General features: G+C 39.1%; 1 protein-coding gene across 1 annotated transcript in view; it reads left to right on the top strand.

The window, feature by feature from the left end:
- Window positions 1-12135: 12135 nt before the first annotated feature.
- LOC127444706 (complement C3-like) overlaps window positions 12136-21991 on the top strand; it is a 30062-nt gene continuing 20206 nt past the window's right edge. Inside the window, exons 1-16 of the mRNA XM_051704253.1 lie at window positions 12136-12288; window positions 12431-12626; window positions 12771-12939; window positions 13287-13360; window positions 13443-13531; window positions 13772-13854; window positions 13972-14059; window positions 15724-15826; window positions 15971-16091; window positions 16216-16331; window positions 16463-16609; window positions 16772-16975; window positions 17197-17385; window positions 17554-17706; window positions 17816-17945; window positions 18129-18200. Coding sequence (XP_051560213.1) covers window positions 12218-12288; window positions 12431-12626; window positions 12771-12939; window positions 13287-13360; window positions 13443-13531; window positions 13772-13854; window positions 13972-14059; window positions 15724-15826; window positions 15971-16091; window positions 16216-16331; window positions 16463-16609; window positions 16772-16975; window positions 17197-17385; window positions 17554-17706; window positions 17816-17945; window positions 18129-18200 — 2005 coding nt within the window. The 5' untranslated portion in view covers window positions 12136-12217. The remainder of the gene's footprint in view (window positions 12289-12430; window positions 12627-12770; window positions 12940-13286; window positions 13361-13442; window positions 13532-13771; window positions 13855-13971; window positions 14060-15723; window positions 15827-15970; window positions 16092-16215; window positions 16332-16462; window positions 16610-16771; window positions 16976-17196; window positions 17386-17553; window positions 17707-17815; window positions 17946-18128; window positions 18201-21991) is intronic.

The raw sequence follows: 21991 nt of genomic DNA, 5'->3' as shown, positions 1-21991 counted from the left end.
ATTTCTATAAATGTATTTCCCAATGGCTTCAGGTATCTCCAGTGTGTAAGCAAACCTCTTTAATGTCACACTTAAACTTGTCAATTGTAACTGAAAATATGAAAGTAATCAGTCACAATTGCCAAATAAATACCCCCCACCGTTTTAAGTGTTCTCCATATAAGATATTCAGCCATAATCTGTGATCGCATCATCTTGGGGCATCTAGCCCAGGTATGACCAAGACTTGGAAGAGTGATCATGGTTCAAATCGTGGTGCTGAACCTGTGCACTCATTCAAAACAGTGAGTTTAGGTTCAGTTGAAAACTTCTAAACCTAAACCGGTCTCAGACCAGTCTCTCCTCTAAGTGGCATGGATTAGCGTCAGCATCGTTTGTCATAGAGCTGCATTCAGATCAGTCTTTCCTCTTTGGGTAGTGGCAGGGAGAGTGTGTGTTTCTCAGGACCATGGCTCTTGGCTTGTTTCTGCTCCTCTGCGCTGGGCTGGTAACTCCCCTCCATCTGCCTCCTCTTACGGAACACACAAGACAACAGGACCACGACCAGAACAAAAAGAACAGAGACTGCCAGGGGCGGGCCCGAAACACTCACCGAAGTCATCATACTCCGTACATACACACCCCTAAAACACACAAACAAACATAGGCTGAGAAAATGTGTTGCTCTGTGTTCTAAGGGTGTGTTTGTAAATGAGGACACAAGATGTGCATCCATGCATGTGTGTGTACCTGATTATTAGCACATACACTGGTCACGGTTTTTGCATGGTCATTCTTTTACATTTCGAAGAAGACTTTCAGCTATAGTGGAAAGAAGTGAGAGAAGTGAGATGTGCATTTCCTAAACACACACGTTTACATCTAAATATAGACATACCATAGACTTTTTGGAATGCAGAAGTAAACTACAGTAGGGTAAACTATAGTGCCGTAAGGGAGACCAGAGCAAATATTAGTATATATATATATACATACATATTTTTAAGATTTACACATTTCAATTTCATGACAAAATTCCATCAGATTGAATCGTGTAATTTTTAATCAAATTAAATTAATAAAGCTTAATATATTAAGGATTTTATTTATTTTATTTTGTTAAAGATTGCTCAATTCAGTTTGATGGAATTTTGCCATGAATGCATAAACTGTATTTATAATTCATTTTGTCTTATAATTTCCATGACTTTCCAAGTGGATTACAACAGTCAGAAGACAGAAATATGTCAAATTTACATTAACATTTACATAGCGAACGTACCTCTCCGAGATGTCTGTTTAAGATCTTTTCATCTGGAAAGCATCACAATCTAAAACATCTGCTTATGTCAACAAGTACTGTATGTCTCGGATGTCAATAAGACATTCAGCGGGTGTCTTTGGGACATTTATGATTTGAAGTGTTTGTAAATCTGATCTTTTTAAGATGTTTAGCAGATGTTAAATAGATTGTGATGCTTTCCAGATGCACCGGAGATGTACGTGTGCTGTCTGGGTGAGTGGGTGGAAATGCATCATCACAGTCTGTGAAAAGAATCTGTTGTTTTTATATAAAGCTATTTATAATTACTGTAGACTATTCAAAATACTAACTGAAAGGTTTACGCATTTCAATTTCATAAAACTTCCATAAAAACAAACATGTCTTCCAGATGTAAACACACATCCAATAGACATCTGGGTGATGCACGCGTGCTATCAGGGAAACTTTTAGCATATTAAAAGTAAAAAAAAAATTAAAATAAATAAATAAATAAAACAAAAACCAATAACATTTTAAATCAGGGCGTCACCAAATGTCCCTAAAGGGAGGTCTTGTCAGATCTGGCAAACTTCTGAGGACCTTTGTCCCCAAACTATAGCTAAGTGTTAACACAATCACACATGTATTCACAAATGAGAGGATAAACTAAATAGGTCTTCTGTTTCGGCTGTGGACTGAGAGGGTTAATGATTAGTTTGGGAAAACACCACTGAGCCAGGACTACAAGGACATCCACAAAAATGCACTAAAGCAAAAATACACTAAATACTTTGGTCTCCTTTTATAAAAAGTACCATGGAAAAGAGTATGGTAGAAAAAGATGGTACTATCACAGTATTTTTTAAGTACAACAGTCAAACATCTGGCCACACCACTCACTTTTCCACTATGAAAACACACAAATAGATGAATGGGGATTATGCAGTGGCCAGAAAAACTCTCTTATATTTGATCTTCTTTAAGGTCTCCACCCTTTGTCTAGATCTCAGCTCTGTGTACTCTGTTCATTCTCTTAACTTACTTCATGTGGAGCATCCTGGTAAAAATATACAATAGTTTGTAATGAAATTCATATGCAGGCACAATTTATATTGATCTACCAAACTAATGAGGCAATTAAGCATCAACTTTTAGATCAATTTTGTTTTTTAACCCTTGTGTGTCAATAAAAAAGTTACTCAGAGGTCCTTCGAGGACAAAAATGTCCATGTCAAAAAACTGCCATAATAATATTATATATTAATCTTATTTTCCACTTTCATTGAGTTATTTTTTTAACCAACATCTGTCCTGATCATAACTACCAAATATTCATTCATTTTCAGGATTTTAACCCTTTAAATTTCAGTTTGTTTACATAATGCCACTGTTGTTTTACACACACACACACACACACACACATTTCTCAATACACACATACAAAACACACTGTGACATCCATATCAACACACCCACACAATTTTAGTTGCATCATTTATTCAATTGGCCTGCAGTGCTCTAGAACATCATGAGACAGGTGAGTTTTACCCTACTGATGATGTGTTGTTGCAATAGTAATCCTACTCAGTACGAGAGGAACCGCAGGTTCAGACATTTGGTGCGTGTGCTTGGCTGAAGAGCCACTGGTGCGAAGCTACCATCTGTGGGATTATGATTGAAGGCCTCTAAGTCAGATTACCCCCTAAACGTAACGATACCGCAGTGCCGCGGGACTCCGATTGGCCCGGGATAGATGGCCCACAATCGCCCGGCGAGGAGAGCCATTCTTGATGGGGCCAGGGCGCGGCCGGATGAGTGCTGCCCCTCTCCCATCACGTACCGCACGTTTGTGGAGAACCTGGTGCTAAATGACTCATAAACGACCTGATACACTAGCAAACAGAAAATAGGAAAAAAGCATGTATTTGCTCCATAGACTAAACATGAGAAAAATGGCGCCATCTGTTGGAAAATATTTACAAAAACAATTTTGAAGCCAGAGCTCCGGAATGAAAGCCTAATATCATAGAATTCATGATTTGATGCTTTAATGGCACTGGGATCAAATATTGCCGTTTTAATGGGTTTCAATGGGGACATTTTTGTCCTGAAGGTCCTGAGTGTGACTGTTTTGTGTACACAGTGTATTATAGATGTGTTATAGGAACTGAGGTTGAAATATCAAAATCCCCCCAAAAATACACACCAAAATTTATGCCGTTGGCATTAACACAGCCAAAATGAATAAAAAAATAAAATACAAATAAAAATGTCTTAGGTCGCACAAGGGTTAAAGTCATAAGAAAGATAAATTCAATCAAGTGTGTCCAAACCTTTGACTATAATGCACCTTCAACACCATGAAAGAATGAATATGGCTAGGAAAAAAAGAAGGGAGGCACATTAATTCGGTTCAATGCAAGGGGCCCTATAATCAATCTGATATAAATCTGATTTTTGTTAATAATTCAATTCAATTCAGTTATCTATTCTATACAAATTTCAAATGTAGATTTGAAAAGTAGATTTCAAATGTAAGGATGTCTCTAAAAATGATATACTGTGACGCAGACCATTGTTATCACAGGCGTTCAGTCTGTGATGAGAGTCGGTGAGTTTTGGAATGCAGGTGTCGCGCAGCCGGTTTGGTGAGTTGTTCTCTCAAAGCACCTCGCGAATAATCCTGTACAAAGAGAATGAAACACCACACCAGCGTCAACTCACCTGAGAAACTGCTCCAAGATCTGATTGTTGTTATTAATATTATTATTCCCCAAAGATCGCGACCTCAGCGTCCATGCGAAGAGCGCGACTCAGCCTCGTTCATGACAGCGACTCTCACCTGCGTCCGGAAGCGCGTGAACTCCCAGTAGCCTACCTGTTCCACTGGCACGCACACGAGATCAGAAAAAAAAAAAAAAAATCACGTGAGACACGCGCGGAATCTCAACGCCCCTTTAATTTAAAAGTTTGCGTTCACGGAGAGGCCGTTGTTTGTAAATGTTCACATGCGTCAAGCGGACGTCTTCGGCTGTTGCGTCGCGTCCTTAGCGTTGCGTTTCTAATGTGAAGTTAAAAGTACGCGTTTGCGTTCTGTTCCATTCTGTTGAACTCGCTTAAGAGGCAGTTCACATCGAAGGTGTCCGTCCTTGCGCTAAAAAAGAAAGAAAGAAAGAAGAAGAAGAAGAAGAAGAAGAAGAAAATAAAAGAAAAGGAAAAGAAAGGAAAAGAAAAAAAGGAAGACGCAGCGCCAAGAATAGAACAGAACGCAGATATCTCGAGTCGCGTTTTAAAAGCTGAAGTTCTCTTTAGTCTTAATGAAAGAATTGCTACATTTCTACATAAATGTTTTATCGACGTGAACAAAGAATAAACAATGGCATTTTAATAAATAAACATTAAACCAAGATTATAAATGTATACACACACACACACACACACAATTTTTATTGATCACCACAATAGACAATTATTAGTTATATCCATTACAAAAAAGTTGTAATATTGAACTTTATTAACTTTACACAGAAAAGGCTAGTAAGTTATTTTATCACTCTATAATCATGTTGACATGTATCATGTTTACATCTTGTGGCTATACTTTGGAAAAGTGTGTATTTTAATGTTAATGGATTGGCCCCATTCACTTCCATTGTATGTTCCTTACTGTAACTTACACGACCGGTCAAAAGTTTTGAAACACTTGACTGAAATGTTTCTCATGATCTTAAAAATCTTTTGATCTGAAGACGTATGTTTAAATGTTTGAAATTAGTTTTGTAGACAAACATATAATTGTGCCACCATATTAATTTATTTCATTATAAAACTAACATTTAATTAAAAAAAAAAAAAAAAAAAGTTTTTGAAATTGATGACTTGGACCAAATAATAAAGAAAAGCAGCCAATAAGTGCCCAACATAGATGGGAACTCCTTCAATACTGTTTAAAAAGCATCCCAGGGTGATACCTCAAGAAGTTGGTTGAGAAAATGTCAAGAGTACATGTCTGCAAATTCTAGGCAAAGGGTGACTACTTTGAAGATGCTAAAATATAACACAGTTTTGATTTATTTTGGATTTTGTTTAGTCACAACATAATTCCCATAGTTCCATTTGTTATTCCATAGTTTTGATGACTTTACTATTATTCTAAAATGTGAAAAAAAAAAAAAAAAAAAAAAAAATATATATATATATATATATATATAATAATAAAAAATGAGTAAGTGTTTCAAAACTTTTGACCGTTAGTGTATATTTGTACTTTTTTTAAATAAAGGAGGGACGAGTCAAAAATCATATTTTGTAGTAATCAACATTATGCCACAATTCCTGTTAGCTTAACTTGTATTAAACCCGGAATATTACTTTAATTAATGCTGTCTGTTACATTGTTAAACAATCGATCCTGCTCTGAACCCAGATAGCAACCAGATGTGGGCCAGATCTGGCTTACTTGTGGCACTTCTGGTTGTTCATAACATTCTAAAACAAATGTCTAACTTATATTAAACCCAGAATATTTAATTTATTTGTATAGCACGTTTCACAATACATACAGTATTTACATGCCATCTCAGATGTGTATGACATTTCAGCTTCTGTAGAACACAAATGAAGATTTTTAGAAGAATATTTCAGCTCTGTAGGTCCATACAATACAAGTATATGGTGGCCAGAACTCTGAAGGTCCAAAAATGACATAAAGGCAGCATAAACGTAATCCATACGACTCCAGTAGTTTAATCAATGTCTTCTGAAATGATCCAATCAGTTTTGGGTGAGAACAGAGCAAAATATAACTCCTTTTTCACTGTAAATCTTGCCATTGCTGTGTCTTGACATGATCATGATTTCAAGCTCGATTACACTTCCTAGTGCTTGACACATGCACAGAGCACTAGATGGCACTACAGGGAATGTAGTAGAACTTGAAATCATGATCAACAGGGAGAATGCTTTCAAGATTTACAGTGATAAAGGAGTTATGATTTGGTCAGAAAGAAGAGTGAAAAGAAATGTTTGCAAGTTTTATCTACACAAATCTACCTTGTTAAATATTGCAGTAAAAAATCAACCGATCAAAATAAAGATCGAACGAAACCGGAGTTTCAGCATTGGGAGGAGATGTAAACATTCAACATGGCGGAGGAGAGAACGGTTTCTATAGTGAATGACTCTTGTGTACCGGCTACCACAAAATACTCAAAGGGGACTCTCTACTTGGATGGCTATTTTTATGCAGAGAAAATAGGATGTATTTGACCAAAATTCCATTGTCTTCACTACACTACAGCTGAGGAATAGAGTTAAACAGCTATAAAGTTAATGCTCATCTCTGCTTGCAAGTCGCGACAAACGCAGGTAATCACGCATATTCAATTGCTCTCTCTCTCTCTCTCTCTCTCTCTCTCTCTCTCTCTCTCTCTCTCAAACACACACACACACACACATACACACACACACACACATTTTTGTTTCTCCAATAACATGTTAGAAACAGCCCAAGCCATCATTACTAGTTCTAAAGTGACATTTTCGAATTAGTAACGAAGGTTTGGGTGCATCTTTTGAACTAGAAATGGCTTTGAACTGTTGTATAAAAGCAATATCACACTCACAATCGTGCTCTATTTGGCTCCTCCCAAATAAGCAGGCAATTTGAGATTTCAAACTTGAGGTAACCTGATTATACAGTGCATCCGGAAAGTATTCACAGCGCTTCACTTTTTCCACATTTTGTTATGTTACAGCCTTATTCCAAAATGGATTAAATTCATTATTTTCCTCAAAATTCTACAAATAATACCCCATAATGACAATGTGAAAGAAGTTTGTGTGAAATCTTTGCAAATTTATTAAAAATAAAAAACGAAAAAATTACATGTACATAAGTATTCACAGCCTTTGCCATGACACTCAAAATTGAGCTCAGGTGCATCCTGTTTCCACTGATCATCCTTGAGATGTTTCTAGAACTTGATTGGAGTCCACCTGTGGTAAATTCAGTTGATTGGACATGATTTGGAAAGGCACACACCTGTCTATATAAGGTCCCACAGTTAACAGTGCATGTCAGAGCACAAACCAAGCCATGAAGTCCAAGGAATTGTCTGTAGATCTCCGAGACAGGATTGTATCGAGGCACAGATCTGGGGAAGGGTACAGAAAAATTTCTGCAGCACTGAAGGTCCCAATGAGCACAGTGGCCTCAATCATCCGTAAACGGAAGAAGTTTGGGACCACCAGGTCTCTTCCTAGAGCTGGCCGCCCGGCCAAACTGAGCGATCGGGGGAGAAGGGCCTTAGTCAGGGAGGTGACCAAGAACCCGATGGTCACTCTGACAGAGCTCCAGGATTTCTCTGTGGAGAGAGGAGAACCTTCCAGAAGAACAACCATCTCTGCAGCACTCCACCACTCAGGCCTGTATGGTAGAGTGGCCAGTCAGAAGCCACTCCTCCGTAAAAGGCACATGACAGCCTGCCTTGAGTTTGCCAAAAGGCACCTGAAGGACTGTCAGACCATGAGAAACAAAGATTGAACTCTCTGGCCTGAATGGCAAGCGTCATGCCTGGAGAAAACCAGGCACCGCTCATCACCTGGCCAATGCCATCTCTACAGTGAAGCATGGTGGTGGCAGCATTATGCTGTGGGGATGTTTTTCAGCGGCAGGAACTGGGAGACTAGTCAGGATCGAGGGAAAGATGAATGCAGCAATGTACAGAGACATCCTTGATGAAAACCTGCTTCAGAGCACTCTGGACCTCAGACTGGGGCAAAGGTTCATCTTCCAACAGGACAACGACCCTAAGCACACAGCCAAGATAACAAAGGAGTGGCTCTGGGACAACTCTGTGAATGTCCTTGAGTGGCCCAGCCAGAGCCCAGACTTGAACCTGATTGAACATCTCTGGAGAGATATGAAAATGGCTGTGCACCAACGATCCCCATCCAACCTGATGGAGCTTGAGAGGTCCTGCAAAGAAGAATGGGAGAAACTGCCCAAAAATAGGTGTGCCAAGCTTGTAGCATCATACTCAAAAAACTTGAGGCTGTAATTGGTGCCAAAGGTGTTTCAACAAAGTATTGAGCAAAGGCTGTGAATACTTATGTACATGTGATTTTTTTTCGTTTTTTATTTTTAATAAATTTGTAAAGATTTCAAACAAACTTCTTTCACATTGTCATTATGGGGTACTGTTTGTAGAATTTTGAGGAAAATAATTAATTTAATCAATTTTGGAATAAGACTGTAACATAGCAAAATGTGGAAAAAGTGAAGCGCTGTGAATACTTTCCGCATGCACTGTACATCTGAAGATTGGGAAATTGAATAAAGCAATATCACATGAGCAAGAAAGCTGTATGTCCATCGATCAGCATGGCTGTGATTCGACCATAGGCATGATGGTGCAATAGATGGAAATTCAGCACTATTGCGAGTGTGATCTTGCTTTTATACAACAGTTTAGTGTATGGAATTTAGCTCAATAAAGGAATTAATAAGTGATTTAGGGAATATTGAAAGAATTAATGTTCACATCTGCTCAACCTATTTGGCCAGTGATTAGTTGAAGTGCACGTAAATCACGAGATTCTAGTCGTGGCCACTGACAAAATCTTAAATATAGTGAAAACACAGTTTATAAGCATGTTGCTAAGGATTAAGGATTAAGGATTAAATCTGTGAACAGATTTTAAGTGACCAATAAGTATAATCATACACCACAGTCAACTTCTCTTTGAATACAAATGAGACTTTGTTCAATCTACAAGTACTAAAACAAACTAAAGCACACATAGACACACATAACACAGGTTAGTAAATGAGCTTATGGAGCTCTACTTTTGAAAGCTCCAAAGCTCTAAAATCAACATTAGGGCAAAATAAAAGTACTTCAGATGACTCTGGTGGCTAAATCCATATCTTCTGAAGTGATACAATAGGTGTGGGTGAGAAACAGATCAATATTTAAATTCTTTTTCCTTCACTTTCACGATTCACATTCTTCGTGCATATCACCCCCTACTGTGCAGAGAGGAGAATTTACGACACAAAATTACTTAAATATTTATCTGTTTCTTACCCACACCTATCATATCGTGTCTGAACACATGGATTTAATCACTGGAGTCATATGGATTACTTTTATGCTCCCTTTTCGAAGCTTCATAATTTTGGCACCCATTCACTTGCATTGAATGGACCAAAAGAGTTGAGAAATTCTTCTAAAAATCTTCATTTGTGTTCTCCAGAAGAAAGAAAGTCATACACATCTGGGATGCCAAAAGGGTGAGTAAATCATGACAGAATTGTCATTTTTGGGTGAACTATCCCTTTAAGGGCCCTATTTTAAGAGTGCTAGCGCACAGAGCAGCACTATGCTTTAAGTCATAAGAGCAAAAATTCATAAAAAGTTTTTTAATAGGTAAAAATCCTTTTGCAGGGGCTAAATCGAGATTCTCGAATCGTGACTCATGTTCTGTTTCATTCTGTTGTGCTGTTTTGAACGTGCCTATGGGCTATTCATCATCCTTGTGCTAAAAAAAGTCTAGATGCATTTGGCAGATGCTTTTATCCAGAGTGACTTACAGTGCCCATCCCCCTGGAGCAAAGAGCCTTGCTCAAGGACACAATGTTGATGGCTGTGGGGATTGAACCAACAACCTTCTGGTTACTAGTTTAGTGCTTTAGTCCACTACACCACCACCACTCCATCTATGCAGCACCACAAAGATGCATTTTTAAAAGTAGAAGTTCTGTTTCTTCAAAAAAGAGCTGTGCTCCTACACAAGACGCATCACAGCAGTCAAAGTTGTCAGTCTAGCATGTTTACATAAAATAAAAACTGAAAAACAGTGAGTACGGACCCAAAAATTTGTTCGCTGTGTACGGCCCCAAAGCAATTAAAGAAGTGGTAACATAAAAACTGATTACCAATCTTTGAGTTACAGTGCTTATATTGAAATCACTGATCAGTTTATTTGCATAACACACTTTTCTACAATTCATTCATCTCTAACTGCTTGATGTACAGAAATACATTTGTTTTGAGTGTAATTTCAGCCTGTGCTATTTGTGGTTTTAAATTTTACGACTTTAAAGAATAATAAAAAATAAAAATAAAAAGTAATTTAATGTAATGTGCTATTTTGTATTTGAAAATAATAAAACAATAAAATACAGAGGCACAAGCCCGTATAGATGGGTTAGTCATCAAAGACGTTGAGGAATTCTGTTTTCTCGGCTGCAAAGTGATAAAAAACGGTGGAACTGATGTTGATGCAATCACATCAACAGAGATCGCCAAGCCTATTTCACGCTGAGCAAGGTGTGGAAGTCATCTACCTGAAGCTTCGCATCTCTGGTGCTTATGTAGAGAGCGTGCTCCTGTATGGCTGTGAAACTTGGGATATCACACAGCAGAACATCAAACATTTGCAAGTGTTTGCCATTAAATGCCTTCATCGTATTCCTACATATCTTTTGACCTAACCGTACCTCAAACCAAGATCTGCTTGAGCTCACAGGTAGAAATGCAATGGCCAATGAAATCAAGAAACGTAGGTGGCGATGGATTGGTCATGCCCTCCGTCGGCCTCTACAGTCGTAGACCTGGACGGCCAAACAACACATGGCGCAGAACGGTAGCAAAAGTAACTGAAGGCAATGGCAAAACGTGGCGGCAATTCAAGATGCTGGCGAACATCCGTGAGGCATGGAGATGTTGGATTGAAGCTCCATACTCCTCATAGGAGCCACAGCAAGCAAGCAAGCAAGCATACCATGCATAAAATATTTCTGAAATCACTGAAATAGATGCCCTGAGAAATCAGCGCTCTATGTGATATAGGATGACCGAATTGATCTTGCAGTATTGACTCTTTCTATTTATGCTGTATATCAAGGGGATCGATCCTCACATAAAAATATTGATTCAACGTGTTTTTAAACTAGCGATTTAATTAATTATTTAGCGATTTTAGGGAAATTTAGGCCTATTAAATTATTGAAATCACACATTTAATAACCCCCCACCCCCCTTTGGAACATGAAATACTCCATTGCACAAAAACAATCAAATGTTGAGCAAAGCAAACTAATCAGCTCTGTCAACACACCTCACTGAAGAGCTGCAGTTTACATGCACATTATCATGGAAATGTACCAATCAATATTCTCTGAACCCAAAAAAATCAACAGAGAAGCTGCCAATTTATCAAAGGTTGAATGTGCAGGCAATTTACGGGAAATCTGAATTTGACTGCAGTTAACTCTTCACATTCTCATGTGCTCTTGAAAAACAGTTTATTAGCTATGCAGAATGGCAAATCTAAAGACTTATAAACGCAAAATGACTTAAAGTTGACATCTTTTAATTAATGATAATAATAATAATAATAATAATAATAATAATACAATTTTGCCTTGGAGTACTGTTATATTCAAACTTACTGTGTTGTGATCACTGCCATCAATTATGTCAACCCTGGTGCAACGCATCTAAATGTGCCACTTTTCAATTAAACACAAGAATGAATAAGATTTGATAATAATAGATTACAATAGAAGGTAATAAACTGTGAATGATGATTTCAATTACCATCTGTTCCTCACATAAAGCTTTTGTATGGCTTGAAAACTTGGAATATAAGTCTAAATTTGTACTAAAACTGCCTAAAATTGTATTTTGTATTTCATGGAGGAAAGAAAATAATTTGGATCAACAGTGCGTAAATGAGGACAGAATTGTTATGTTTGGGGGAACTATTTCTTTAAGCACACTAATGGGGCTTATTACCCAATTTTGGATATTTTGCAGAAAATCCAAGATCCTCCCCTTTCCCAGTGTTTTACGTAATCTCTATGATAGGAGGGAGATGAAATCTGACTGACAGTGAAGGGGAGTATAAATCTGAGGTGCTGCATGTCAACAGACGCTCACAGCAAGACACACACAGACAGACAGGATGGATGTGAAGCTGCTGTGGCTCACTGTAGTTCTTCTCTCTTCACCCCTGCTGACACTGTGTGACCCACTGTGAGTATTTTAAAAAAAACAACTATGTATGGATAGATTTATGCATAGGGGAGTCCAGGCTACAGTATACTGCCACTGCCTACTCTGGTCTCCTGTATGTCTGATTTTAAGCATTCATACTACTTGACTGTTATTTTCTCAGCTATGCTCTGTCAGCTCCCAATTTGCTGAGGGTGGGTTCATCCGAGAATGTGTTTGTGGAGGCTCAGGACTACACCGGAGGACCCCTGAACGTGAAGATCTCAGTGAAGAACCACCCACGCAAAAACATAGAGATGGTGTCAAAACAAGTGACGCTGACTGCAGAAAACAATTACCAGATCCTTACAGATATAAAGGTGACACCACCATTCTTATGTGTTAAGCATATCTTATATGTATGCTATGATGAATTTTAATGCAAAGCAAAAGTGCATTTAGGCCTCTGAAACTTTGTGCTGTAAATTCTTTGATGTATATGACTTTAATTTTCTGTTGTTCAGATTCCTGATGATAAAAACTATTTCACTGACGATCCTCTGGAAAAGCAGTACGTGTATCTACAAGCTCAATTTCCAGCCAACCTTCTAGAGAAAGTGGTCATGGTCTCATTCCAGTCTGGATTTATATTTGTACAAACCGACAAGCCCATCTACACACCTGCTAGCACAGGTAAGATAGTGTTAAAGAGAATGCATTAACACAGACTGTAATCTTGTGTTATCTGTGCAAATAATACTGGGCTGCATTTCCCAAAAGCATTGTAAGCTTAAGTTGATCGTAGAGAGTATTGGCGCCAATGGTTTCTACGATCTACTTAGGCTTACAATGCTTTTGGGAAACGCAGCCCTGTTCTATTCATGGTCCTAAAAAAATCAGCAATAGTTCTCCAAGCTTAAGAATTACTGGACATATAACTCAGTTTTGTCATTCTGGATGATTTCATGTTTCCATTGTTTGTCAACAAATAGATAAATAGAGAAAACCAACCATTAAAAATCATATTTCTTTTTTTGTAGTTCAATACAGGATTTTCTCTCTGACTCCCAATCTGACACCTCTCAGTCAGTCTGGAATCTCCTTGGAAATCATGGTACACACTTGTCATTTCAGCTATAATGACCATCTTTATCAGGCTCTGTTTAATAATCTTTTCTATTTCTATGTCTGCTAAGAATCCACAAGGCATCACTCTTGCACCAGAGAAGATATTTCCAGCTAATGGGATGAAGTCCGGAAAATACACCATACCTGAGGTTGCCAGGTGTGTTAAGTATATGTGTGAAGTGCAATCAAGACTGAATTTATTGTACTGGAATGAACCAACTAAAATTCATTTTAAATTTTGCTGTCTGCTTCAAGACAAAAGCCATATAAGTTATCAATAAACAAGGCTTGAAAATAGCTGTAGGTAGGATCTCTGTTTGTTGTCAGATTCATCTCTATTAATGGTCTATTATCATCAGTCTTATTGCCATGAATTCTGACATGTTTATGTTTTAAGCCCTGGGATCTGGAAGGTGATCACACGGTACGCAAACACTCCACAGAAGACATTTACTGCCGAATTTGAGGTCAAAGAATACGGTAAGATGTTCGTCGACAAACCAGTGTGTTGTAGAAGAATGAGATCACAACTTTTAAAAAAACGAAAAGAATGTATTTATCTATCTATGTGTGTCTTTTGTTTGGTTTGGTTTCTAGTGCTACCAACATTTGAAGTCACATTAACACCCAGTGAGTCATTCTTCTATGTGCGTGCTGATAGTCTGACAGTCGACATTACTGCAGAGTAAGATATATTCTTATCTGTTTCATTTTCTGAGTGTGTGATTTGAAACCAGTCTGGAGGGACAGGGCTTCTTAAGGTCGGGGTCAGAGTTAAAACAAAAGCAAATGGTATTGCAAAGAAACGTTTACTCTGGGGATCAATGTGAAACCTGCCATCTCACCTACAATTTTCAGAATTCTCTCCTCTTCTACAACCATACTGAGCAACGACAACTCTTTCAACTTGTCTTGTCATTCCTGTTTATTTGAGATGCCATAAGGACCTCCTGTAGTAACAATGATACAAAAACGTTTATCAGCCTCAGAAGACACATTTTATATTCTGAGTGTTGGTTATTTTTAGAGCTGTTAATTAGGGCTGTAAAATGTTTGATTAATCAATTACATGATATGCCAATTAATTATTTGAATTAATGGCAATTAATCACATATATCAATATTTGATGAAAAAGGTCCACAAATGTAGATAATTCAATATATAATAATATAAATAGGCCAAATTCTAAATATATTATAAATATAATAATATACTAACATGTTGAATGGACAATACAAAAAGTGTAGAAGTCAATATATTGTTTGGTTTATTTCCATATCATTGAACATAAACCTATCACTGGCCTACAATCCACTCCTCGTTCATCAATCTGTCCGTGCATTATTGCGTTCCGTCTCGACATGTGTCCGACGAATGCTTTTGGTGCATCTCACTGTGGCTGCATCCCGTTTCACTGATCTCTAACCATTAACTCCACGTTTTTGGATGTGTTTCATATTAAATGTAGTTTAAACTTTAAACAACTTGTCTTGAGCTCCTTTCACTCTGCTATGTCTTGCTGTTTGTTACCTGAACAGCTGGAGTTGTTCTTACTGCCCACTGCTGACTTGATTAAACATGGTGGTGGCATTTCAGTCTTAAAAATGTAGTGTAACTTTTTCTGTGTTCAAATACTTTCTCCAACTTTAGGTTAATTTTCTCAAAAACTCGTAAACACTATGGGGGGGTTTAACTAAAAATGAACTGCGGCCAGTAAAATTGCTAGTTATTTGCATGTGCTGTCTGCGCTGGTTTACCACCCAGTTGACTAAAGAAATTATTCAAATCAGCCAACAGCGCAAATGCACCAACAAAATGTGTGCAGAACGCAATTTGCATGTGCAATTCCGATCTTGCGGGCCATTTCTGAGTGCTGTAAAGTAATGACACACTCTACCAGGACTGTACAGCATCACTGCACTACTATGATCCAGACACCTAAATCATCTCTTCAACATGACGAAAATGCTCTATATGATGGTCTTCCCCATTATTTAATAGTTTGATCAAATACTGCTTATAAGATCGATAAAAAATGACAAACTATCTATTTATTCTATCAACATCAGACTGGGGGTGCATTCAGAAAGCTGTTTGAAAACAAAATTTTATTCCGTTCGATGGTGATAGTGTCGCAGAAATTACACACTTCGACTTTAAATTGGAAAATTATTTATTGTGGTGGCATCATTAATTGCATTTTGTGTGTGTGTGTGTGTGTGTGTGTGTTTTATATAATTAATCACACTGAATTACCACCCTAAATCAACAGCCTTAGTATCTATTGTCATCTTGCATTTTCAATTTTGGCTAATCAACAGTCATTTATAAATTGTATTTGTTTTTAGCTACCTGTTTGGACAGAAGGTGGAAGGATATGGATTTGTGGTGTTTGGTGTGATGAAAGATGAGAGTAAAACAAGTATTGCTGCCTCTCTGCAAAGGGTTCGGGTGAGCTCTACAGACCTGAGCTGAAATATTAAACTTGGGATCACTTTCACACATATTCCAAATCAAACACATGCACAATGACACAATAACACAATCGTACACTTCTGGTATACTGAGGCCGTTCTCTGTCTTATTTCTAAATAGATATTTCAAGGAAAGAGCACTGCACGGCTGACCAGGGATATGATACTTAAGACCTTTCCAAACATTGAACAGCTGGTTGGACACTCAATCTATGTTTCAGTCAGTGTTTTAACAGAAACTGGTAAGATTGGTACTGTATATCTATGCTGATTCACTGTACAGTATGTGTGTGAGTGTAAACTGTTGATAAGGGTGAGTAATTGTGTGTGTGTGTGTGTGTGTGTGTGTGTGTGTGTGTGTTTCAGGCAGTGAAATGGTAGAAGCTCACAGGAGAGGTATTCAGATTGTGACATCACCGTACACCATCCACTTCAAAAGAACGCCACAATTCTTTAAACCTGGAATGCCCTTTGATATCTCGGTAGAAAACATTGAGAAGAAAGCAACAATTTTGAAAGCTAGCCAATGTAATGGGTTATATTATAAATTTGCTCTATAAACCACAATTATTTGTATTTTTTTTTTTTTTTTGGTCTTTGCTTTTCCAAAAAGATTTATGTGACAAATCCTGACGAGACACCTGCTAAAAATGTGGAAGTGGAGGTCAACCCTGGAGCGGTCAGAGGTCGAACCAAAGCCAATGGCATTGCGAAGGTTACCATCAATTCTCAGGGAGGATCTGCTACACTGGAGATCACTGTAAGACCTGCCATCTCTACTGCACTGACGCTCAGCCAGTTTTACTGGTGAACTTGTGAGAGATGATTCAAATCAGATCTGAGCTTTAGTCAACAATCAGATTAGTGTTGTTGAAATAGCTCTTTGTTGGTTGTGTTGGTTCAAATCAATATATATTTTTAGGCAAAAACCAAAGATCCAATGTTAATTGAAGAACAGCAAGCGGTGAATAAGATGACCGCTCAAGCCTACCTACCCAAAGATGGCTCCAAAAACTACCTGCACATTGGCATTGATGCTGCAGAGCTTGAGATTGGTGGTCAAATGAAAGTCAACCTGAACACGGGAAACAGTCCAGGAGCCAAAAATCAAGATTATACATACATGGTGAGAGATGGTATTTGTAATTTAGATGTACCATTAATATGACAGGGTTTCACCAAATATGGTGAAGGGGTTATTTCATGCATACTAAAACACATTGTCTCCCTCAATTATTGTTTAAATATCAGTTTAAAGAAAAGAATACAGCTTGTGTTGGAGATTGCATGAATGTTCTAAATGCTTAACTGTCTTTTTACTCACCTCTGTTTCTCGTATATTTACAGATCTTAAGTAAAGGGCAGATTGTGCAAGCCGACAGGTTTAAGAGGAAAGAACAAGCTCTAGTGACTTTGTCTCTACCTGTGACCAAAAACATGCTGCCTTCCTTCCGCTTTGTGGCTTATTACCATGTGGGCTCTGAGGTGGTGTCTGACTCAGTCTGGGTTGATGTGAAGGACACGTGCATGGGAACGGTGGGTAAACAATCAGAAGAAATGGTCAACATGATCTAAGCATGTCACATATTAACTGATTCAGCTCCTTTTAAAGGAAAGGCATTAACTTGGACAAGCTATCAGTGCCCTGCTGAAAAAAGAAAAAAAAAACTTCTTAAACCAGCCTATCTCTCATTTTAAAAATAGCTCAAACTTGAGGTGAAGGACAAGGCAAAGTCCTATAGCCCAGGAGATGAGTTCAGCTTGCAAATAACTGGAGACCCTGGAGCTAAAGTTGGACTGGTGGTGGTTGACAAGGCTGTGCACGTCCTTAACAAGAACAGACTCACTCAGACTAAGGTGATGAATCTTCATCAGACTACATAGAGTGGTCAAACAGCTCATGACTCTTTCTGGTATAAAACATACTTCACTGGTCTCAATGCTGCTTTCTTGATGTCACTTCTAGATCTGGGATATCATAGAGAAACATGACACTGGCTGTACAGCAGGTAGTGGAAAGGACAGTATGGGGGTTTTCTATGACGCAGGTCTGATGTTTGAGTCCAACAGTGCAGGAGGCACCAACACCAGAACAGGTACATTTTTCAATCTTTCTTCACTAAGGAAAGTGATGTTAGTGTCACTGATGACAGAACTTGAAAGACTCTATTAAGTTTACTAAATAAGTCTTCTCCGCTTGGAATCTTTTACATCTCTGCATTGTAGTCATCTGAGTTTTAGTACAATATGCTAATTCATTCTGATTAAATGTCCTCTAGCACTTGACTGTCCCATCCCCCCAAAGAGAAGACGGAGAGCTGAGAGTCTTTTGCAGGTCACAACTACACTGGGTGAGAAGCTGGATTTTTCACACCGATTTATTCTGATTAAATCAAACCATTCAAATCAGACAAGAATCTTTGGTCATGTACTTTCACTGTGTTAAAGATCTTGAACCATTCTCATATTTTACTTTTAAGTCACTATTTAGTCCTCAAACACAAAAATTAATGTTTCCTTATAGAACTTTGGTTCTATCAGAAAGACTCAAGATTATTTTAATAATGTGAACAAAAAGATACTTATATCATTTGGCGCAAGCCCAGTCCTACTGTTCAGCGCGCCAATGCTGCTTGAACTGTCAGATCCTACTGGAGTCGATGACGGCAGGGGAGCAGAGCTTACCCCCACCCAGGATGGGACCTAAACTTGTGGAGATGGGGTGGGATGGGGGTAAAAACATGGAAGTATGCAAACAATGAAAGGCAGCTAGTAGCCTTATAAACCAGAGGCTGTATTGTGATGGGATGTGATGCCTGATGAATGAATCCCAAATTCTTCCTGCTAGAACTACGCTTACGCTTACAATTCCACAGTAGTTGCCAATATACCATTACTCATTTCCATTTTTGGAGTAGCTACTTTGAAACTGTAGCTTCCCAAGCTCTTTACCACTTTTAAAATGTAGAAAGCTTCACTGCAAGCTTAAACAAAAAGTAGTTAAAAACACTGAAGCTATTTAAGAAAGACTATCAAATTAAATTTAATTCTAATATCAGAAAAGTTGGCACAAAAACAATGATGTCAATTAAGGTGACATTAAACAATTAGCCAGTTGAAGGAAGGAGAGCACAGCTCTTAGACCCTTAACACCAAAAAAACAGAAGCTGCAGCACAGCTATGCAGCATCTCGTTCCCTCCTTTCAGGGAACCAAGGTTGTGTAGAAACTGAGACGTTCCCTTTCAAGAAGGTAACTTTGACACTGCGTGAGAAGCTGATGTAAAAGAGCCGTATACTGTAATGCCAAAGAACTGATATGCAATGCTTACTACCCATTACAGGGTAGTCAAAAGCATTGCTGTAGCCACCCCTTCGTATTGAGAAACAGGAAAGAAGTGGTGACAATAAACCGATGGCTCGATGTCAAGACAGGGTAGTTATAACTGGTAGTGGAATAATGTCTTAACACAGCAGTTGTCTTGACAAGGGCTTTGTAGAATGACACTAGCCAACAGGGTAGTGATATATTGCACACCTGCACTAATTCACACCAGTATGAATGGAGACACCATAGTTTATAACACCAATACTAACCAACTGGTCAGTGATCAACCTTCTTTCTCTGTCAAGATCTGGGAAGAGAGGGAAGATACATGCAAGTTGTAAAACCTGACAAAGGTATTAGGGGAAGCCCAACCTGCAGCCACACATACAGTATGTCTTCTAGAGACACACCATTTGCACATGCCCAAGAGGAGACCATACTCTTAAAATGATAGAATGAGCTTTTATGCCCATGGGACACTGTATGCCTTGGAAGTGAACGCAATAACATCCACGACCCAGTGGGAATTACTTTGCTTGGACATGGCCAAAACCTTTGAGAGTCTCTGAAGAAACAAATAATTGTTCCAATACCCTGAATTGACCTGTTCGGTCAGTGCACATGCGTAATGCCCTTTCAGGGCAGAGCATGTGCAGTCCCTTAACTTCATCCGACTCCAAGGGAGGAGGTTCTTAGAGAACACCTACAGGGTAACAACTTGAGCCCTAAAGGGGTTGACAACACATTTGGCAGAGTGGGCTTGAGAATGACATTTGACAAGCTCGGTCCAAACTGTAACAATATTTGCTGACCAAAAGGGCCTGAAGGTCTCCAACACATTTGACTGATGCCAAAATTATTAGCAGCACAGTCTCCAAAGAGAGTATGCAAATGCTTACCACCTCTGGTGGCCCAAACATGGAACCAGTAAGCTTATTTAAAATCAGTGTCAAGTCCCAAACTGAATGGTAGCAGGGCAAAAAAGGGGTCCAAGCCATCTGACACAATGCAGAAATCTGCTGACCAGAGGGTGTTTGCTGATAGACAAGCCTTCAAAGGACATGAGTGGTCGCTTTGGTATTGACATAAACCTTGAGTGTGGATTTAGTGAGTCTGCACAGGGCAATGTTTTGGGTCCTCACCCCGGAAGGAGTACCAATCTGCAAATGTTACCACTTTTAGGCATGCAGACACCTTGTTGATGGGGCCTAGACCCATAGTATGGTGTTTTACACCAGTTGCGACAACCCAATTGTGTCAGATGAGCCCTGTTTAGAGGCCAGACATGCAGTCTCCATAGCTTTGGATGAGGATGCCAAATCGTACCTCAAGCTTGTGAGAGCAGATCTGAGCTCAAATGAATTTCGCATTGGGGAGCATCCACAGCTCTACCACATCTGGAAACAGTGGCTGTTGGGCAATTTGGCACATATTATCACTGTTTACTTGTTTTCCCTTATCTTATACAATACTTGATGCAGCAAGCTGAAGGGGGAAGGGCATATTCACGTTTCACTGGCCATCTGTGTGCTAAGCCTGGTGGAGCTTGCTGTCATGGAGTACCAAAGGCAATGATGTATGGTCTCTGGGATGGCAAACAGGTTCATCTTGGCTTTCCAAATATTTCCCAATTCCTCTAAACTGATTGTGCGTCACACGTAGAAGACAAGACTCACTTCAGAGGAGAATTCGACTCACCAGGTTCAACAATGGATGTGACCGTACTCAATTTTAATGTGCCACAGCCCACCATCGTACTTGGTGACCAGAAATTGTACTGTTGTAGAAGCCATTATGTGCCCCGCATCCTGTTATTATTACATATTTGGCAAGGAGGTATTGTGCCTCTGAGCGTAAAATCAGTGAGTCTCGCACTGTAGAGTGAGGCAGTCTCCTTACGAACTGAAGCACATAGCCATGCTCAGTGTGTGGCCGCTGTTGGCTGAACGCCACCCAGCCTTTGGCTTTCTTGTTTATTTATTGCCTTTATTGTGTATTTATTGTACATTGTGTTTTATCCCTGACAGTTTTTTAAAAAATTGTGTGGGATGTCATTTTATATATCAATCTTATACATTCTTTAAAAACTTGTCAGATAAATTCAATCAATCAACCACAGGGCCGTGGTCGCTCAGCGCAACCAAGTTGACTCAGCTGGATTTTTGCTCACTTTTGTGAACATGCTTGTGCCTTGTGCAGCTGCCACGAGTTCTGTCAGTCTGGGGCAATGAAGAGTTCTGGCATTCCGAACAGCAAAGACTGAAAATAGTGTTCTCAATCTAGTCACACATTGGTGGAGAAAGCAAGAGCGTTGTCCTGAGAATACAGGAGAAACCACTCCACAGGGTCTTTTTAGTAGCATACATGCCTTGCATTGAGGATTAAAGTTTGTGTTGTGACTGTTCTCTGGCATGGCAACAACACAGTAAAACAGGCATCAAAATGACCTTTGTCATTCTACAAACTTTTTCCTAAGCCTACAAGAAACCCTTCTAAAATGTCTTCACTCTCCATACCCTCATCTCTCGTCTTACTCACACGGCCCCTTGGAAGTCGCAGAGGAGCAAGCGGGAAGAGTGTGGAGCGGCTTCGGAACCGCTAGAGCTAATCATCATGAGTTTCATATGTGCAATAAGTCTCAATAAGCACTGTTAGAGAACAGTAAACCATTGAGAGTGGGGAGGGGGGGGGTGGTACAAGTGTTATGTAATCTGAGGGGGGTGGGGTTGGAGGAGGTGTGCGACTGTTATATTGTCTGACCGAGTTGGGGGGGGGGGGGGGGGTTCTGTGAGTGGAGGGGCCAATGAGGGGCAAGG

Source organism: Myxocyprinus asiaticus, chromosome 8 (genome assembly GCF_019703515.2).
Source record: "Myxocyprinus asiaticus isolate MX2 ecotype Aquarium Trade chromosome 8, UBuf_Myxa_2, whole genome shotgun sequence".
Classification (NCBI taxonomy): Eukaryota; Metazoa; Chordata; class Actinopteri; order Cypriniformes; family Catostomidae; genus Myxocyprinus; species Myxocyprinus asiaticus.
The sequence above is the reverse complement of the archived record's forward strand: the minus strand, read 5'-3'. Positions and strand labels throughout refer to the sequence as shown.